The sequence below is a fragment of the Marmota monax genome, unplaced genomic scaffold, assembly GCF_021218885.2.
Source record: "Marmota monax isolate L192 unplaced genomic scaffold, Marmota_monax_Labrador192_F-V1.1 WCK01_AAM20220418_F8-fsc00013, whole genome shotgun sequence".
Lineage (NCBI taxonomy): Eukaryota > Metazoa > Chordata > Mammalia > Rodentia > Sciuridae > Marmota > Marmota monax.
Genome location: NW_026692202.1, coordinates 19000900 through 19018361, shown reverse-complemented (window position 1 = coordinate 19018361; position 17462 = coordinate 19000900). Strand labels below are relative to the sequence as shown.

The 17462-nt window shown below is 35.8% G+C and overlaps 1 protein-coding gene across 2 annotated transcripts in view; it reads right to left on the bottom strand.

The window, feature by feature from the left end:
* The window catches only part of Mdn1 (midasin AAA ATPase 1), a 148840-nt gene that overhangs the window by 84034 nt on the left and 47344 nt on the right, over positions 1-17462 (bottom strand). For both annotated transcript variants that reach the window (XR_009225852.1, XM_046431427.2), the window contains exons 17-32: positions 17301-17404; positions 15078-15222; positions 14330-14426; positions 13377-13490; positions 11037-11184; positions 10654-10764; positions 8959-9110; positions 8257-8435; positions 7477-7685; positions 7145-7291; positions 5824-5965; positions 4284-4418; positions 4065-4203; positions 3298-3436; positions 2843-2973; positions 1084-1228 (exon numbers count right to left, since the gene is read on the bottom strand). Coding sequence is in view for 1 of the 2 variants with exons in the window: in XM_046431427.2 (XP_046287383.1) it covers positions 1084-1228; positions 2843-2973; positions 3298-3436; positions 4065-4203; positions 4284-4418; positions 5824-5965; positions 7145-7291; positions 7477-7685; positions 8257-8435; positions 8959-9110; positions 10654-10764; positions 11037-11184; positions 13377-13490; positions 14330-14426; positions 15078-15222; positions 17301-17404 (2237 nt within the window). In the remaining variant the exon portion in view is untranslated. The remainder of the gene's footprint in view (positions 1-1083; positions 1229-2842; positions 2974-3297; positions 3437-4064; positions 4204-4283; positions 4419-5823; positions 5966-7144; positions 7292-7476; positions 7686-8256; positions 8436-8958; positions 9111-10653; positions 10765-11036; positions 11185-13376; positions 13491-14329; positions 14427-15077; positions 15223-17300; positions 17405-17462) is intronic.

The following is a 17462-nucleotide window of genomic DNA, read 5'->3' as shown; positions in this document are numbered from 1 at the left end:
GCTATTGTCCCATATCAAAGGACTGGCTGAAGTACAAGAAAAAATTTATTTTATCTGGATCAAAGGGAATGAAATTATAAAGAGGCATATGAATGGCTATCTGGTCTACCACAGAAGGAGCAGGAACAATGCTAGTAGTCAGGAGTGGCTCACTAATGGCCTAGTGAATGTGTGTTTCTCATTACTCTCCTAGATAACCAGTACTTCTGATTTTCAAGATATTACCTCATTCTGCTTGTTAGTCAAGCAAAACCAAAAGACAGTTTTTCCTCAGGTAAAAGGTGGCAAAAGCTTCGTCTTAAGGAAAACTTGGGGAAGTTAACATGAACCACCTTGAAAATCAGATCTCTCTGTTATTACTTCTACCTGCCAAGTAACCAGTGTTCATATTTTTAAATCCAAAACTATGATATGATGCATATTATTCCTTCTCTTCAGAGCATTTCTTGGAGCACTGTGATATTTCTTCTATGTTACTAAGGAAAACTAGGCCCCAGATATCATGTCCACATTTTACGCACCCACCAAATTACCTTCATTTGAGATCAAGTCCTGTTTTTCTTCATCATCCCTAATTTATTACCAAACTACCCTCCCGTTAACTTTCACAGACTGGAATCTGGCACATAATAATGACTTCTCCACTAAAATGCTGCAAAAACCTGAAAGCCACAGAGTTTTCGGTTTCTGGGAGAATCTGAACACAATCTAAACAAAAGATGTTTAAACAGAGATGGCAAAACCAGAAAAGGTTCCAGGCTGTGATTTTGTTGTTTCTTATTCATAAAACTGAAAAACAAGTTTCACACAGAGTTCTTGAGAACACTGTTAGGGTAACATAAGTAAAGGGCTAGGCAAATACTGAAACAATGACATTTTAGGCACATATACAAAGTGAGATGGCAAATCTCACATACTTATATGTCAGATTTTTTTCTGTATGATAATAATTCCAAAGATTTTTTGGATTTTTCACCTATTACCCCCTTCTTACCCACCATCAAATTTCAAATGTATTATTGCATGTTGGATTTATGGGGTTAAAACTAGAAAGAAATCATACTTCAGGAAGCACAGCTTTACCTCTTTTTTTCCAAAGTCACCCCCAGGGTTCATAGTTGCTAAGACTCGGAAATTTTTCCCAGCAGTCAACAGCTCTACCTCGTTATCCTTATCCTCTGGGCTGCCCTTTTCAGCTAAGACCAGAGACTTTTCTACTTCAAGGACACTAAAAGAAAAGTTGGAAAAAATGAGAAAAGGCTTATGTATTCTACTTTGTAGTCTTTGATGTTCTTTAAAAGGAAAAAGTTATCTACTCTGCTGAGCTTTCACTTTAGTTAAGGGGTTCCTATCACAAATTTTAAAATGACTCACCATCCCAATTTCTGTAGAATGGGAAATATTTCTCATCAAGAGAAAAAGAACTTCTATTTTACATGGTCCCTATTGAGGCAAATTTTGCTTTAACAATAGGTATCACGTATGCAAATGACCATAGTAAACATTATTCATAATAACCAAAAATAGAACAACATCAAATGGCAAATGAATTTTTTTAAAAAGCAGTATATGCAAAACTATTAGGAATAAAGAAGAACAAACGAATATGCTGCAATATGGATCAACTTCAAAACATTAATACAAAATGAGACGAGACCATTTCTGTGAAAGATTCAGAAAATACCAATCTATAGAGAAAGAAAGTAGATTAGAGGTTGCCTGAAGCAGAGAGCGGAATCAAAGGAGTTAATAAGTGTAATGCACATGAAGGACCCTACTGAATGATGAAAATGTAAAACTAGATGGTAAGGACTGTACATCTTAGCAAATTTATTAAATCACTCGATGCACATTTAAAATGGGTACATTTTAGCTGGGTGTGGCTAGTTTTCCCAGCTGCTCAAGGCTAAGACAGCAGAGTTCAAAGCCAGTTTCATCAATGGCAAGGCACTAAGCAACTCAGTGAGACCCTGTCTATAAGTAAAATGCAAAATAGGACTAGGGATGTATTTCAGTGGTTGAGTGCCCCCAAGTTCAATCCCTGGTAATATAAGTTAACACAAAATATAACATAACATGAAATGGGTACATTATATGGTACGCAATTATACCTCAAAAAGGAGAAAAAGAGACATAAGTACATCATGACAATTATTAGTCTAAGGTAGTGAGATGCCTTTACACCTATGATCATGCAATAGGATTCTGATGTTAGTTCTTTTAAAATTTTAAGAGAATAGACACATAACATGTCTCTAAAGAGAATTTTAACTCAGACTAATTTTTTCATTGTTTTTAATTCTTTTGGTACTAGGGATTAATTGGTCCTAGAGGTGCTTAAAGTACTGAGCCACATCTCCAGTCCATTTTATATTTTGTTTTGAGACAGGGTCTCACTAAGGTGTTTACAGCTTCACTAAGTTGCTGAGGCTGGCTCTGAACTTGCAATCCTCTTGCCTCAGCCTCCCAAGTCACTGGCATTACAGGGGTGCTGCACCACCCCCAGCTAGGCTCATTTGTTTTACATCTACCGTGGATAATCTCATGTTTGTGGTTAATGATAGTATTTTTTAAAAAGTCTCTTAAAAAAAAAAATAGGAGTTCATAACCCACTTGAATCAAATGTATGAAATATGATATGGAGCTATGTAATGTTTTGAACAATAATAAAAAAAAAGTCTCTTAAAGGAAACCCTGAGTGCCACAAGAAATAGTAAGTCATCAACATTTTCAAACATTTATAATACATCAATGAGAGCATTACTCTGCATAAAACGGAGTTATCTATAAAAACCATGCCAACAAAATATCAGGCACAGGGTAAACCTTCTCACATATGTACCTATTGAGTCTTTCCAGGACAGAATCGTCAGCCAAGGAAATCTCATCCAAGAGAAAAAAGCTGTCTTCTTTCATGGCCAGAACCAGAGGTCCATCATGCCACTCAAAAAGTCCTGATGTATCCATTTCTTCCTACAATTTGGCAAAAGTGGAGGGAATTAATGAGCAAGAAGATCCACAAGACAATACACATGTAGACAATACACAGATAGCTACTGTTTGCTGGGATAAAACGGCCACTCTGCAAGAGTGTCTGAGGGTCTGAGAACAGGACAAAACCTGTAAACACTGGACAACTGTGGAAGCCCCTTGTAGACCAGTGAAGATCCAAAGATAAGATAAGCATATGTAATCAAACTGAATCCAGAAACCCCAACATGAACAAAATCACAAGCAGACTCATTACACAGACAAATGTGGTTCTCTGAACACATCAACATTTGCTACTGGACAAACCTTGTCACTTGTTTTTTTTCTTACTGGCCGTAGCCCTCCCAAGAAATCAGATGTTTCCATGTTTAAATGGCAGTTGACTGAATATAATTTCTGATTTGTCAAGGCTGCAAACACTTGGCAAATTGTTGTCTTCCCACACCTATTAGAAAAATGAACCAGATTAACAAGGAGCATACATATACCAAATACATACTCTATTCACAAATACACTACTAGCAAAAGAGGGAACCATAGTGAGAACCTCTTTGCAATACGAGACAGTGCTAAAAAATACAAGATATCTGTACCAAGCTCACAGTGCCCCTCTACATAAAACACTAGTGCCCTCTCATATTTCTTGTCTAGTCATGCACCGTGAGAATTCCACCCTTTCCAAGTTGTACCAACAACCAGAAGGGGGAGAAAGAAATCTAATACTTAAAGATTTCAAAAATACTAACATGTCTGCTCCTCTCCTCTACATGAGTGAATGTTTAAAACAATTAAATGGACAAAAACAGCCCCCAATGATAATGAGAAAAGAAATCATTCTTTTTCACAATGAATCTAGTCTAAAGGTAATGAAAGGAAATAATGACAGGAAGGAAAGGAAAGGACAGGAAAGGAAAGGAAAGGAAAGGAAGGGAAAGGAAAGGAAGGAAAAAAGAAAGAGTGAAGGGAGAAAAAGAATTCACAAAATGTTTTCATGATGAGTCTTCAGAGTAACTTAAGAAATCCCATGGGAACTGAACCAAACCCTCTCAACAAGTTACGTCACAGAACTTTACCCTGTGTCTCCAACCAGCAGCACTGGTTCTCCAAATTCCAATGCCCTTCCCACTAACACTGCAAGTCTCCGCATGTTCTCAGTCCACACAATATGGCTGAACTTAGACTCCATTGTAGACATTTGGGTAGACAATTTACCTATTCAAGATACAATAAGTATTTAAGTTCTAATGATTACAAGTTGATTCATATTCGTTTTGGACTTTTAGCATACTCACCCAGTAATTTTTGGACATTTTCTTTGGAGAAAAGTGATGGAGGATGCAATTTTTTTTTCAAATGCTTTTCAAGGACTTCTTGAATCACATTAACCTCCTCCTGCTTCCTGACTCGGCCTGCCAGAAGCATAAAACCTGAAGATTTGGGGGAGGAGGGCATAAAAAAATGAAACCATCAAGTATATGGTGGTAATATCAAAGGATGAGAACTGAGGATGTAGCTCAGTAATAAAGCAGTTGCTCAGCATGCATTAAAGCCCTGGATTCGATCCCCAGCACCATGAAAATAAAGTTAAAATTGAAAGATAGAGAAAATGGAGCAACATCAACTCTTATATCTTGCTAGTGGAGTGGAAACCTAAAGAACTGCCTAGGAAAATTAGAAGAGCCTGTTGTAACAAACCATATGTCTGCCTTATGTCCCAACAATGTGACTGTGGGCACCCCCAAACACAAATGAATACATAGGACACATATAGGAATGTATAGAGAAGGTTTATGCAAAATAGGTAAAAATTAAAATGATCCAAATATTCATGAACAAGAGAATATATAAATAAATTGTGTTATCTCCACATAACAGATTACCATGTGATATTAAAAAAAAAAAAAATGAAGTCCTGATACACCTAACAGCATAACTGAAACTTATATCAGGCTGAGTTAAAGTCAGACCTTAAAGAGTATATATTCCATGACCCCATTCAAGTGAGGTTCATGCATAAACAAAATGAATCAGTTGTGACAGAAGTCAGAGTAGTGGTTACATTCAATTCCAAGAGACAAGATGGTACCTTCTGCGATTTGGAAAATCATGATTCTCAGCAGAGGTGAAAAGTTATATTGGTACATTCCTGTATAAAAATGCTTTACCATATGTAATATTTCAATGAAACGAACATTTTAAAAAATGTGTATTCTTTACCAGTACTGAAGATAAAAGGAGCAAAATGTGTTCAAGGCCCTGGGTTCAATCTTCAGTGAGAGTCAAGTAAGTGAGAGAAAGAGGAAGAATGGGTGGGTGAGTGCATGATCACGTACATAAAACCCTCATGGTCTAATTTTATTTATTCTTCTTATTTAACCCATTAATGACTCACTAGCACTTTTCAAATCAGAAGATTCTAAAATGCTCTCCCTTATATTCTCAGAGAGTAACATAAATTCTTCCATGAATTAAACCAAAACAACCAAACCTAAGTCTGAACTCTCCAGTCATTACACTGAAGATAGTGGTGGGTGGTAGCCCACAACGCTACCACCACCATTTGTCTAAAATTCCCAAAGGGGTTATACCCATATGCTGACTCCCACATGTGGCCATTTGAAGCAAAGTAAGAAAACCTTAGTAACTAATGCATATCAGCACAGAGGCTTGCAGGAATTGGACGGCTTACAAAAGCAATTAGGACTTGAGGGAGATATGCTGTTTTAGGAATGTCTAGGAAAATGTATATAAGAATTTGGGCAAGATTTGTTTTAACAAGAAGCACGACACTTGAACTACTTATATTTTGAAAATATCTGATTAAAAGCATACCATCATTGGCTAAATGCTGTAGCCAGTCATATTCCTTTTCGGTTTGCTCTGCCAATCTGTATCTTTCAGCCCATCGAAAAAGATCACGAAGGGTGATGAAGCCCTGCTTTCCAGCGAATACTGAAGAACTTCTGCGGTAGGACTATTAAAATGCAAACCAAGTGAAAAAGAGCACTGGTTGTGCTAAATGGTAACTTACATAAAATTCCTAACAAACTTCAACTAAAATTTAAATGATTTCATTGCACTGAATAAGACTGAATTTTTCAGAAATGTAAACAGACTAGATTATAAGTGCCTGAAGAAAAAATGTTCAAACTCATGCATAAAGAAGTGAAGAATAAGCAATGGGATGCCACATTTCATATGCCATACAGAAATAGAGAAATAATAATATCAATTATTAAAAAGGTAAAAAATTAGTCCCATAATATAGGACCACAATGCTAACAGTATTGATTATTACTAGCTTTCTGGAAAGTAATTTCACAATAAACACAAGTCTGTAAAATAAGTGGTTTTTAAAAAACTGAAATAGGATGCAGTGATATATGTCTGCAATGCCTGCTGTTTAGAAGACTGAGGCAGGAAGAACCAAGTTGGAAGCCAGTCTGGGCAACATGGCAAGTTGACAATGAAAGAGAAAAAAAAAAACTGTTCTGTAAATTTGCAGATGACAAAAGGGACCCTTACAGAAAGAATCTCTTTAATTGTCTACTCAAATGACCATTTAAAAAATAAAATCGTGGGCTGGGGATGTAGCTCAAGCAGTAGCGTGCTTGCCTGGCATGCGCACAGCACTGGGTTCGATCCTCAGCACCACATACAAATAAAAGATGTTGTGTCCGCTGAAAACTAAAAAAATAAATATTAAAAAATTCTCTTTCTCTCTCTAGAAAAATAAAAAATAAAAATAAAATAAAATTGTAGTTTGCCTATGCCTTCTGTACCAAGCAAAATGCTCCAACCTTATACAAAAATACTAAAATGTCATCATATATAAATACCAAAAAATTTTTAAGATGATGCAAAATTGTTGGTTTACAAAAGAATCAAAAAATGGGGGCTGGGCTGCAGCTCAGTGGTAGAATGCAAGCTTATTAGCATGTACAAGACTCTGGTTTCAATCCTCAATTCCAAAGATATTAAAAAATAAGCAACAAAAATGGGTATAAACAAAATGAATTTAGATAATTATTCTATAAAAATAAATAAAATGGACGGACTTATTTCTACCCACAGAAGTAGTCAAATTTTGATCACCAAATCTAATCAACACATCCTATCTAAAACTAAGTTTGATCGTGAGGAAATGAAATACCTGAAGGTCCAGCATGACTTTAACTAGTTTGCTGCAATAGGAGGGTGGCAAACTACACCGCTTGTGTAAAATTGTTTCTAACTCAGAGCTAGGCAATTCATCAAAGTGCAATTCCACAAACCGATTCCTGAAGGCTCTAGAAAGCACCTGAGAAACACACAGAAAAAAATACAACAAAACAGGCCTTTTCAAACAATTCCCCCAAAGAGATGTTGTTGTTCATCACAAAAAGAAAAGCCCTTCAACAGAGATAAAAATTTCTTATTCCTACCAAGAAAAATGTGCTATTTGGTATGGGAACAAAAGAAAGGTAGGGGATAAATGCTACATACCTTTCTTCCTCCATAAAGCCCTGGGGGATTTTGTGTAGCAAAAAGCATGAACCGAGGATGTGCTTTAACGACTTCTTGTGTTTCTGTTATGAGCAATTCTCGGTTATCATCCAACAGTCTGTTGAGTGCCTCTAACACATCAGTAGGGGCCAAATTTAATTCATCTAAGATAATCCAGTAGCCCTTTCTCATAGCATCAATAAGAACACCTAGGAGGAAATCAACATTGGGAATTAGTGTATAAATTAGTATTTAAAAATACATACAAATCAATAAATCCTAGATTATCATTAAATTTCTAAGCAAATTATTCTGTGCAGTCAGTCCTGCCCCAAAATATTATGTGATGTTGCAGGTCAAAACCACAATTTTCAATTAAAACAGTCCCTTTTTACCCAAAAGGAAGAGCCAGAACTAATACCTCTTTTCCAACTTGTTCAATTTTCCTTATAGTCTAATGTCATTTAAATCAACAAATTCTCATTATTTCCAAATTCCCTATGACTCATTCTATTCTTTGAAATTCTACGACATGAAGCAGCAGTTCAATTGCCCTCTTCAAAATCTGGTCCTAGTTCTTAGACAGATGGCAGTATTAATGGGATCTAAAGGAAGCCAGCAGCTAAGCATCCCTTTAACTATGTGTAAGCAACAAAGACAAAGAGAAACACTATGACAGAGGTTCTAGTGCCTCGATCAGAAAGAATGAAGAATATTGCTTAAGGAAATGGGTCTAAGAGACTGAAAACCTACATCCATGGACTAGAAGGTAAACCATACCTTCTTTAAAGACAAGCTTGCCTGAAGAGTCAGATGTATAACAACCAATATACTCCTGAATATCCGTGTGTTCATGATTATTGATACGCACGCAGTGATTGCCAGTAGCTGCAGCCAGCCACCTGATCAGGCTTGTTTTACCAACTGAGGTCTCTCCTTGAATCAGCACTGGGTATGTTCTGTACGAGATCAGTCAATACAACAATTTTTAAAGAAGAAGAAAAAAAATTAAAAAGCCTAAACAAAAAACAGTGAAACCATTATTATTTTGAAAAGTGTTAAAGAAGAATAACTTTATCATTTAACAACATAAACAAAATTTTCTATAGTTATGCACTGAGAAGTTTCTATATTTAAAAACTGTTGCTCAGAAAATACTTCCAACCTCTCTTGTGAGAAAAAGTGGAATTGACTACTACTTGTCTAATAGTGACACGTATTCACCAGCAATATACACCCCACCATGCCCCCCCCAAAAAAATTTAAACAGGGCCAAAAAGTTTCATCCATATAGCTCCTACTTAAGGTATAATTAGAAATAATACTTTGTTCCAAGAGAAAAGTCACATTGCTAACTTTAGAAAGTAATAACTGTAATGAGCAACAACAAAGCTCTTTCAAAGTTATTGAAGGTAGACTAGAATAACATCAAAGCCTATGCTTATACAGACTTCACAGCTGATGGAAAAAAGGCCCACACACCCTGCAGAGACCACTCGGACTATATCTCTCAGGTTCAACTTAACAGAAGATGTCAGAACGTATGTGTCATCTATTGTAGGCTCCTTATCTCCCACTGAAATCCAGTAGCCTTCAACCTGGATGAGCCGACCTCCTTTTGGCTCTGGAATAGGCTGAAAGAGAAAAGTTAGAGAGATAATCCACTATCTTAGGACAACAATGTGTAAGAGAGAAGAGTAAAGTAGGATATGAAATTGTTAGCAAGAATGTTGCCTTATTCTGGATTCTTTCAAAACGAAAATCCTTTGGCAATGAAGAAGGAGAATAAAATTTGTCCTGTATCTGTTTTAAAATCGGGAAGAAGTTTGGTGGGCTGGGAACCAATTTGAATCAAAAGAATTTCCTACATGTTTTTATAATTCAGTTCTTTTCTATTACCTACCAAAATGCCCACTCTGTTTAATCACAAACCTATACCTCATATACAACAGGTATATGGTGCTGTAGTGAGGGAGGAGGCTTTGCATTACTGTGCTTTGGTTTCTCTAGAAGATCAAAAAACCAGAAGGCTCTCCAGTCATTTGTGGGTAATTTTATGGACAACGGTATTAACTTTCCAAGATAAGGTGTATGCTACTAGGTAGGATTGTACAAATTGTTTTATTAATAAAAAATGGTCAAAAAATGGTCAAATCTATAGCTATGGAAAATTTCCCAGACCTGAAGCTACAGGTTTTATAAAGCTAAGGACAGCTGAATTGAGCACTGGAGGAAAAAGTACCTTTAGGCTTCTGTCACGACCATGAGGAACATATAGTAAAAATGAGCAACTGGAAGAGACTAGTATTTAGTTATAATAGAAGCAAACTTGAGTCTTTTTGGCATCAATGTTTTTACAGTTTATCAGAAGTAGTTATTCATGTGTTATTTTTAAAAGACTAAATCCAAAATAACTGCAAGTCTCAATGGCTCTCTTCCTACTAAGCAAGCAATCAATAAGTAAACATTTCAGTAGTAAATAGTTTCAATCTTTCAGACTTGTGCTATTCTGTAATTTCCTCCGCCAAACTCAAATGACAGTTGTTTAGAACAGTGGCCCCTCTCCCTAAGAAAGCCTGATCATCAATCAGAAGGAAAGTGTATAAATAATCTGTAGGGCAACCATCCAATGAAATGTTATGTAACCATCAGAAAGCATTTTATAATGATCTCTGGTACCGTAATGAAAACATATCAAAGAATTAGACCAAAACAGGAAAGCTAGGGCTGAAGGTATAACTCAGTGACAGTATACTTGCCTAGCAGGCACAAGGACCCGAGTTTGATCTCTAACACATAATACACACACACGCACACGCACACACAAGAAGTAGTAAAAAGGGAGAGCTACAGAACATTTATGTGTGATGGTCAAACATATCACTTTACATTAAAAAGACATCAATAAATTAACAAAAGAATTTGAATATATAATGAAACATTTGCATTACAGTTTAGCTGGAAAGAACTATCTGCAGGATTTAAATCTCCTAGGAATACAATTTATTGGAACTTGAATTGAGCACTAGAAGACATAACATTTCTGTAACCTTAAAATTTTTTGTAACAGATTTCTTTTAGAATTTTTTTTTTTAAATTTAAACTCAAACAGTTGAAAACTTGTTAATCCATCCAGCTATTTATGTCAAATAAGTTGAAAGTAAAAAAACAATGTACCTGTTTCAGCAGACTTTTGACATTGCCAGAGATGATATGTTGACAAATAAGTTTCTGAACTATTGGATGTGATGCCCTGTCGAGCTGTGTTAGGAAACCCAAACAAAAACCCTAGAGAGAAAGCACATAAAATAAATTGTGTCTCTGTTGAAATAGCCCAATTCATTTCAGGAACAAAATTCAACCTGAATAGTGATACTTCCCAGAACAACTTTGAACTGTGTAAGGCAGTAGAAAACGCGCAGGACAGCTCTAGTATGAAGTGTTTCAAGCTAATCAGAATGACTGTGAAACAAGACAATCTAGCATATGTATTCCCAGTCCCTCCCTCCATGGTGAGCCCACTCAACCCAGCTCCTATGTCAAATAGACTTCAGAAAGACCTCATATATTGAGCGCTGGATGTTGCCACATGGATTGGAAGCTGCAAATCGCAAGGCCCTGCAGAGAGTCCGAAGGCTGTAGTGAGGTCTGTGGCCAGTCCCATCAACCAATTTTGTGCCAGACTCTTTCCGCAAACCTGTGTAGAAGCTACAAAGAGGACAAAGTTTTGGCAATTTTAAGTATTATTTTCTTGTTGTCACCACTTTTCTACAGAAGATCCAAAGGCCATGTTTATAAATCATAAATGGTAAACCTTACATACAATTTTCTATAGCGTATATCAAACCTTTCAGTCTGGAGGCTGTCTTTCAAAATGAAATAGTGAAAAATCAATCTATTTCCTTTGGAGAGGCACAAAGTACAAGGTATAGCTCCTCTAGCAAAAAGGTATCAATGATAAGTGAGAAACTTTTGACTCTTAAGGAGAGTAAGAGGCAAGAGACCCTTAGTAAGAGCATACTGATTCCAAACTCAGTGTTTCAGAGTTGGCTCTAACTCAAAGGGCAAATGAAGTCTTTGTATAGTCTATAGTGTTGATGAATAAATACAGAGAAAACAGAACTCCTGATGTTTTGAAAGGTCACAGACAATGGCTATAATTAGTTTAAGGGAAATGTTACAAAGTGGGACGATATGACCATTATTATAAATTATCACTATAACATTACAGATTCAGAGGATGACAAGATGAAAGAATTTTCACACTGAAACATGAATTTCCCACACTTTGAAATTATTTGAAATTCATTATCAATTACAATATCAAACGTAACCAAATACGTGTCACAGATGAAATCCATGTTCCTGCCCAAATGGGATATGTCCTGCCTCTTTACAATCTAGGAAGATATTCTTGTTTCTTTGAACAAATGCCTCCTTGACAAACCTATTTAAAATAGGACCACAGGCGTTCATGTTCAAACACTTTGATGTTGTTTCTTCAATTTTCACAACCTAAAATTTTAGGATACAGCTCCTCATTTATTGGTTATCTTCACTTTTAGAATTGAAGCTCCATAAAGAGAACCAAATCTGCTGTCTTATTTACAATACATTCTTACCAATGAGGCATTCCTTGAGTCACTTGTTTATTAAATAAGAAACAAACCACAAAATGCAAAGCAAAAACACCCTTATGATCCTATTTCAACTCCGTCACCTATTATATTTCTTTCTAGAGGATATAATAAAAGTTAAGTAAATGATCTGCCCAGAATGACAAGCTTCTATCTTCTCAAGCTAGTCCTAGGATTCAGGTTGTCTAACATAAAATATTGCTCTCTTTCTATATGGGCACACAAAACAGAAAAAAGAGACTATTAAGTACCAAGCCACACTATCACTCTGTATTTTATTCAGCTCAATGTCTATTAATTCTAAACCAGACTCCTTCAATGATATAGGCCATTTTATCACATTCCCACATATCTAGTATGCAAATTACAAGTAGAAAATATTTCATCAAGACAGGTCAAAATATAAGCCATTTATATTAAATCTAAACCAGGAAATCAAAATCTTAATTATAAATATAAGTAGTCAGTAGAGCTATTATCTTATTGTCTGCAGTCTCATAGAAAGGGGGTTTTAGCTTTTCATGTAGTGTTATGGGCCAAGCAATATGTGCAATGACCAAACAGACTCCATTTTACTGTGAGACTCCATATCATATAAGAAATGCTTCTCCTGTGGGAAAGCCCCACCTCTATACCCATGAATAGTTACCTAGCATAAACAAAATAGCAATTATTATACAATGTAAAATTGTTCTCTTTGGTTTCCATTTTTGGGGGGTAATGTACCTTGTCAGAGATTGATTGTCTAGACGTTACTAACCATTCTCAAACTTGTACTCAACGAGGGTCATTTTGACCCACTTCTGCTCGCTTGCTGCTATGCCAACCTGGAAAGTCCTGGGGGAAATACCAACGTACCCATTGTATTGTCTCGATAAATGTCCAATGCAGCTTCTATACCTGATTGCTTATAGCTACATCAACCCAGATGCAGTTTTTGTCTTTAAATATCCTAAAATGCTAAGGCTTGGGGCTGGTTCCTTGCAGAGATAGTTACGGGTCCTGAGGGGAGCTGGCCAGCTAAATAAAGACTCTTCAATTTGGACAAAACCGGGACTTGGTGTGTTTTCTGAGTGACCTACCCCACAACAGTAGGAAAAGATTTTCCTAAGGAAAATCTTAATTCACATAATGTTCCATCTTTAAAACAGAAATCCAAATAACAATCTTTCCGTCAGTTTTCTCCAGTTAGAAGCAAAAGGAAAAGGAAATAAATGTATATTCAGAGGGAAAGCATATAAAGACAAGCCAAACAGAACCTACTTTATGATTCCTTGCACTGTGCTCTTGTTCATGCTCAATCCTTTCAGATAATCCACAATAAGAATCTGTAAATCCTCTTTACTTTCCAATTCTTCTACATATAGTTCCGTGAACCTGTAATTATTACAGAATAAACACTTTTAAGAAAATTAATACAAATATGCTGACAATAAAAATATTAAAGTTATATAAGCTCATTTTAAAATACAGAAGTCTTAACTTGATCAAAATAAAAGATAATATATCCATTAACTCATTATCACTTCTTCCATGAAATAAATTTTCTGAATATAATCCTCATATAAGAAAACAGTTACAAAGCTAAAACATACTTATCATTTTCAGGTGTTTTTGATCATAACTAAGTGTAATGAAAAATATGAGTGACAAAAAATAAGCCCCTCATGATCAGAAATAAAAGATAAAGTGAAAAAAAAATGGGTACTTCAATGTAGTTTCTAAATTTTCCCTGTGGAGCTTTTATTACTTTTATCACTACTTTAAAACTTGAAACAAAAGGTTACCAACAATAATTTTGGTTATTTCTTTTCAAAGGTTACAAACATAAAATACCAAAAATCAAACTTTATTCATGTCAGTGCTTAGTGATGAAAAATTAAAGAAACTTAATATAAATAAGCTTAATAAACCTATATGTTATACACAATATTCTGACATGAAATTTTACTAATAGGTAAGAGGCCATTTGAAGAAGGAAAAGTTTTTTACAACAGTATCCAGGAGCCATTAAGTATCATATTAAAAACCACACAAAGTATTCTTTATTGTTCTGGACGTTCTCATACACTTACAACCTATATAAAGTAGAAAAACATAACAACTAAGGAAACTAAGATTCCTCTATCACAGACCAAGAAATTTTAAGAATTGTTTTGAAGTCTGGTTATGTTGACGTTACCAATCAAAATAAAAGAGAATTTAAAACACCTTACCTGTTTCTTATTCCTGGTGGGAGATTTCTTTTGCCCACATCAGTAGCTGGATTCATGCAGGCAAATAAACGGAAGTCAGGATGACGAACCAGTGGCTCTGTTGAGAGAAAAGCAGAAATCCCCTATTACTTGTAACAACAATCAAGTGATCAGATCCCAGTCCCTAAGGGAAGACTACCTAAATCCACAGAAACCCCAGCCCCAAATTTCTTCTTAGGAACAATCAAGCTGGTGCAGGTAAGAAAATTAATACACATATGCTGACAATAAAAATATTAAACAAGTTATATAACCTCATTTTAAAAATACAGAAGTCTTAACTTGATCAAAATAAAATATAACCATTAACTCATAATCACTTTTTTATACCATCCTTACCTGTTCTGAAACCCCATCAAAATCATTTTTAAATCTACATATACAATTTAGCCTCATGTTGCCATTCTAGTTTGTTGAGCATTTCTGCACTGTTACATCTTTCATCACCCATTTATTCACACGTATTTTGACAATGTGTGCATGTCTATTACCCACAACCCAATTGCCTTGACAAACTACCTCCTTCTTTTTTGCATTCCTAATATCATCTAAGAACATTTCAAGATACTTTGCAGAAACTTTGTTTACAAGGAATGAATGAATTCCATCAGGAGGTTCACATAATCCATTTATGCCAAAACAATCCCATTTTTAAGTTTAGGCCAAAAGACATGGCACCAAGTCAAACCCCAAAGTGATCAAATGCTACCTGTGTCTCCTCGATCAAGCAACACCAGGGAACCAGAGGATCCTTCAAGCAAACCACTCAGACATTCTAATGTTTCAGGAGCAGCCAAATTAATCTCATCCAACAAGATCCACTCTCCTTTCTTTACAGCCTGAGCTAATGTACCCTAAGAGAAGACAATGTAAAAAGTTCAGACTGCATGTCAAATAAAGGCACACTTATTAAAAGCAGTTATGTGAGCAAGATTAGAAACTGAGGCCAGGGTAAATCTCTCCCACTTAAGAACCTATACTTTGACTGCTAAATGGCTGTCAGCAAATCATCAGAGTTTAAGGCCAACTTAACCTTGTAAATGTTCCAAGGATGCCACGAGAGTATCTTTGAGTCTTACACTAAGATGTAATACACTATCCTCTCATTTTGTGGATAGTCGATTAAATAATAAAGTATTCAAGTATTTAAAAGCACCCAATTAGCTGTTCTGAGAACCCAAAATAAATACAGGGTCAGGTTATAAGTATAGCAAGACCAGAAAAATGTCCAAATCAAGAGTGTAGTAGTAGCTGGGTGTGGTGGTAAATGCTTGTAATCCCAGTAGCTTGGATAGCTTGGGAGGCTGAGGCAGGAGGATTGCTAGTTCTAAGTCAGCCTTAGCAATTTAGCAAGACCAAGTCTTAAAATAAAAAGGGCTGGGGATGTGACTCAGTGGTAAAACACCCCTGGGTTAAATCCCCAGTACCAAAAAAAATTAAAAAGAGTGTAGTAGTTGCAATACATGTCCTTTCACAGTTGCTTAAGAATAATAAAATGAATCTTGGCTCCAGTCCACTGAGGTTATCTCTTTTAAGTTCTCTTTCCAAGAACAATAAAAACATCTTACAATCCATTCAGTTAACAAATCAAAATCTGTTTTACTATTCCTGGGTGCAGTGGATCATGCCTGTAATCCCAGCAGTTTTGAGAGGCTGAGGCAGGGGGATCACAAGTTCAATGCCAGCCCTAGCAACTTAGAGATACCCTAAGCAACTTAGAGAGACCCTGTCTCCAAATAAAGAAAAAAAACTTTCAAAAGGACTGGGGATGTGGCTTAGTGCTTAAGCACTGATGGGTTCAATCCCCAGTACATGCCCCTCAAAAAAAGAAAAAAAACTTGTTTTACTATTTAAATTGCTCTAGACTTTTATTTTCAGTTGATTCTAACAAAAATGCTCTACAAATTAAACTGAGAAAAATAAAACCGAATGCATTATCTTTGTTATATCATTAAGTCCTAAAATATAAGCCTTAATTTCAGTGCCCTTGACATTTTAATTGGTTATTTTATAAATAATCACATTTTTATAAATAATTGTATTAAGATTAAGCATGGCCCAGTGCAGTGGCACATGTCTGAAATCCCTGTGATGCAGGAGGCTGAGGCAGAAGGATCATAAGTTCAAGGGCAGCCTCAATGACTTTGTAAGATGCTGTCTTAAAATAAAAAATAAAAAGGGCTGGGCAATGTAGCTCAGTGGTAGAGGATCCCCACCCAAAAGAGGTTAAGGACAAATGACCAAATTTCCTACACCCATGGTTAAATAAACCTTCTCTCTTAGCAAAACACCAACCAAGACTCCTACCTCTTCAAGAACATGATCTAAAACGGTTTTACAGAAATAATATAAAAACTAAAACAAAGAAATCCCAAGTCATGAATATTTAATCCAAGTGATCTTTCCCTTCATAGACAAACAACAGCAAACAGTAGAGCTGACCATGCCCTTTAATTAAAAAAAGGGACATGGAAGTGAATGAACTTCAATCCCTCTCACAAATATTTTTTTTTATATTCCCAATTAGCCTGGAGCTGGAGCATGGTCTCAGGCTCAAGCTTTTTCTTGTGTACACTCACCCCTGCTTACATACACATAGAAAAAGAATATAGAGTACACTACTTGTCCTCAACTCCTTCTTTAAAACTAATAATTATAGGGACTGAGGTTGTAGCTCAGTGGTAGAGGGCTTGCCTTGCAATGTGAGGCACTGGGTCTGATCCTCAGTACAATATAAAAATAAATAAAATAAAGGTATTTAAAAAAAAATAGTAATTTTGCTCACCAAGACATTACTATCATTAGGAACATTTTTAAAAAATCTTCCCCCAAATCACTACTTAATTTTTTTTTAAATCTTAAAACAGCAACACAAACTAGTAACATGCCACAAACCAACACTTCCTTAACCTAAATATCTAAAACAAAATACCTCTACAAATGCAAATAATAGGGCATTTTCAGCCATTTTCATCTGTTGTTGGGCATGGTTGAGTCTAAGGCCAAAAGCTTCCCATTTCTCCTTTAGGAGTAACCCTAGAAGAGAATAAAGACAAGAATAAAGACACATTGTTTTATTTGTCATCAATATTGC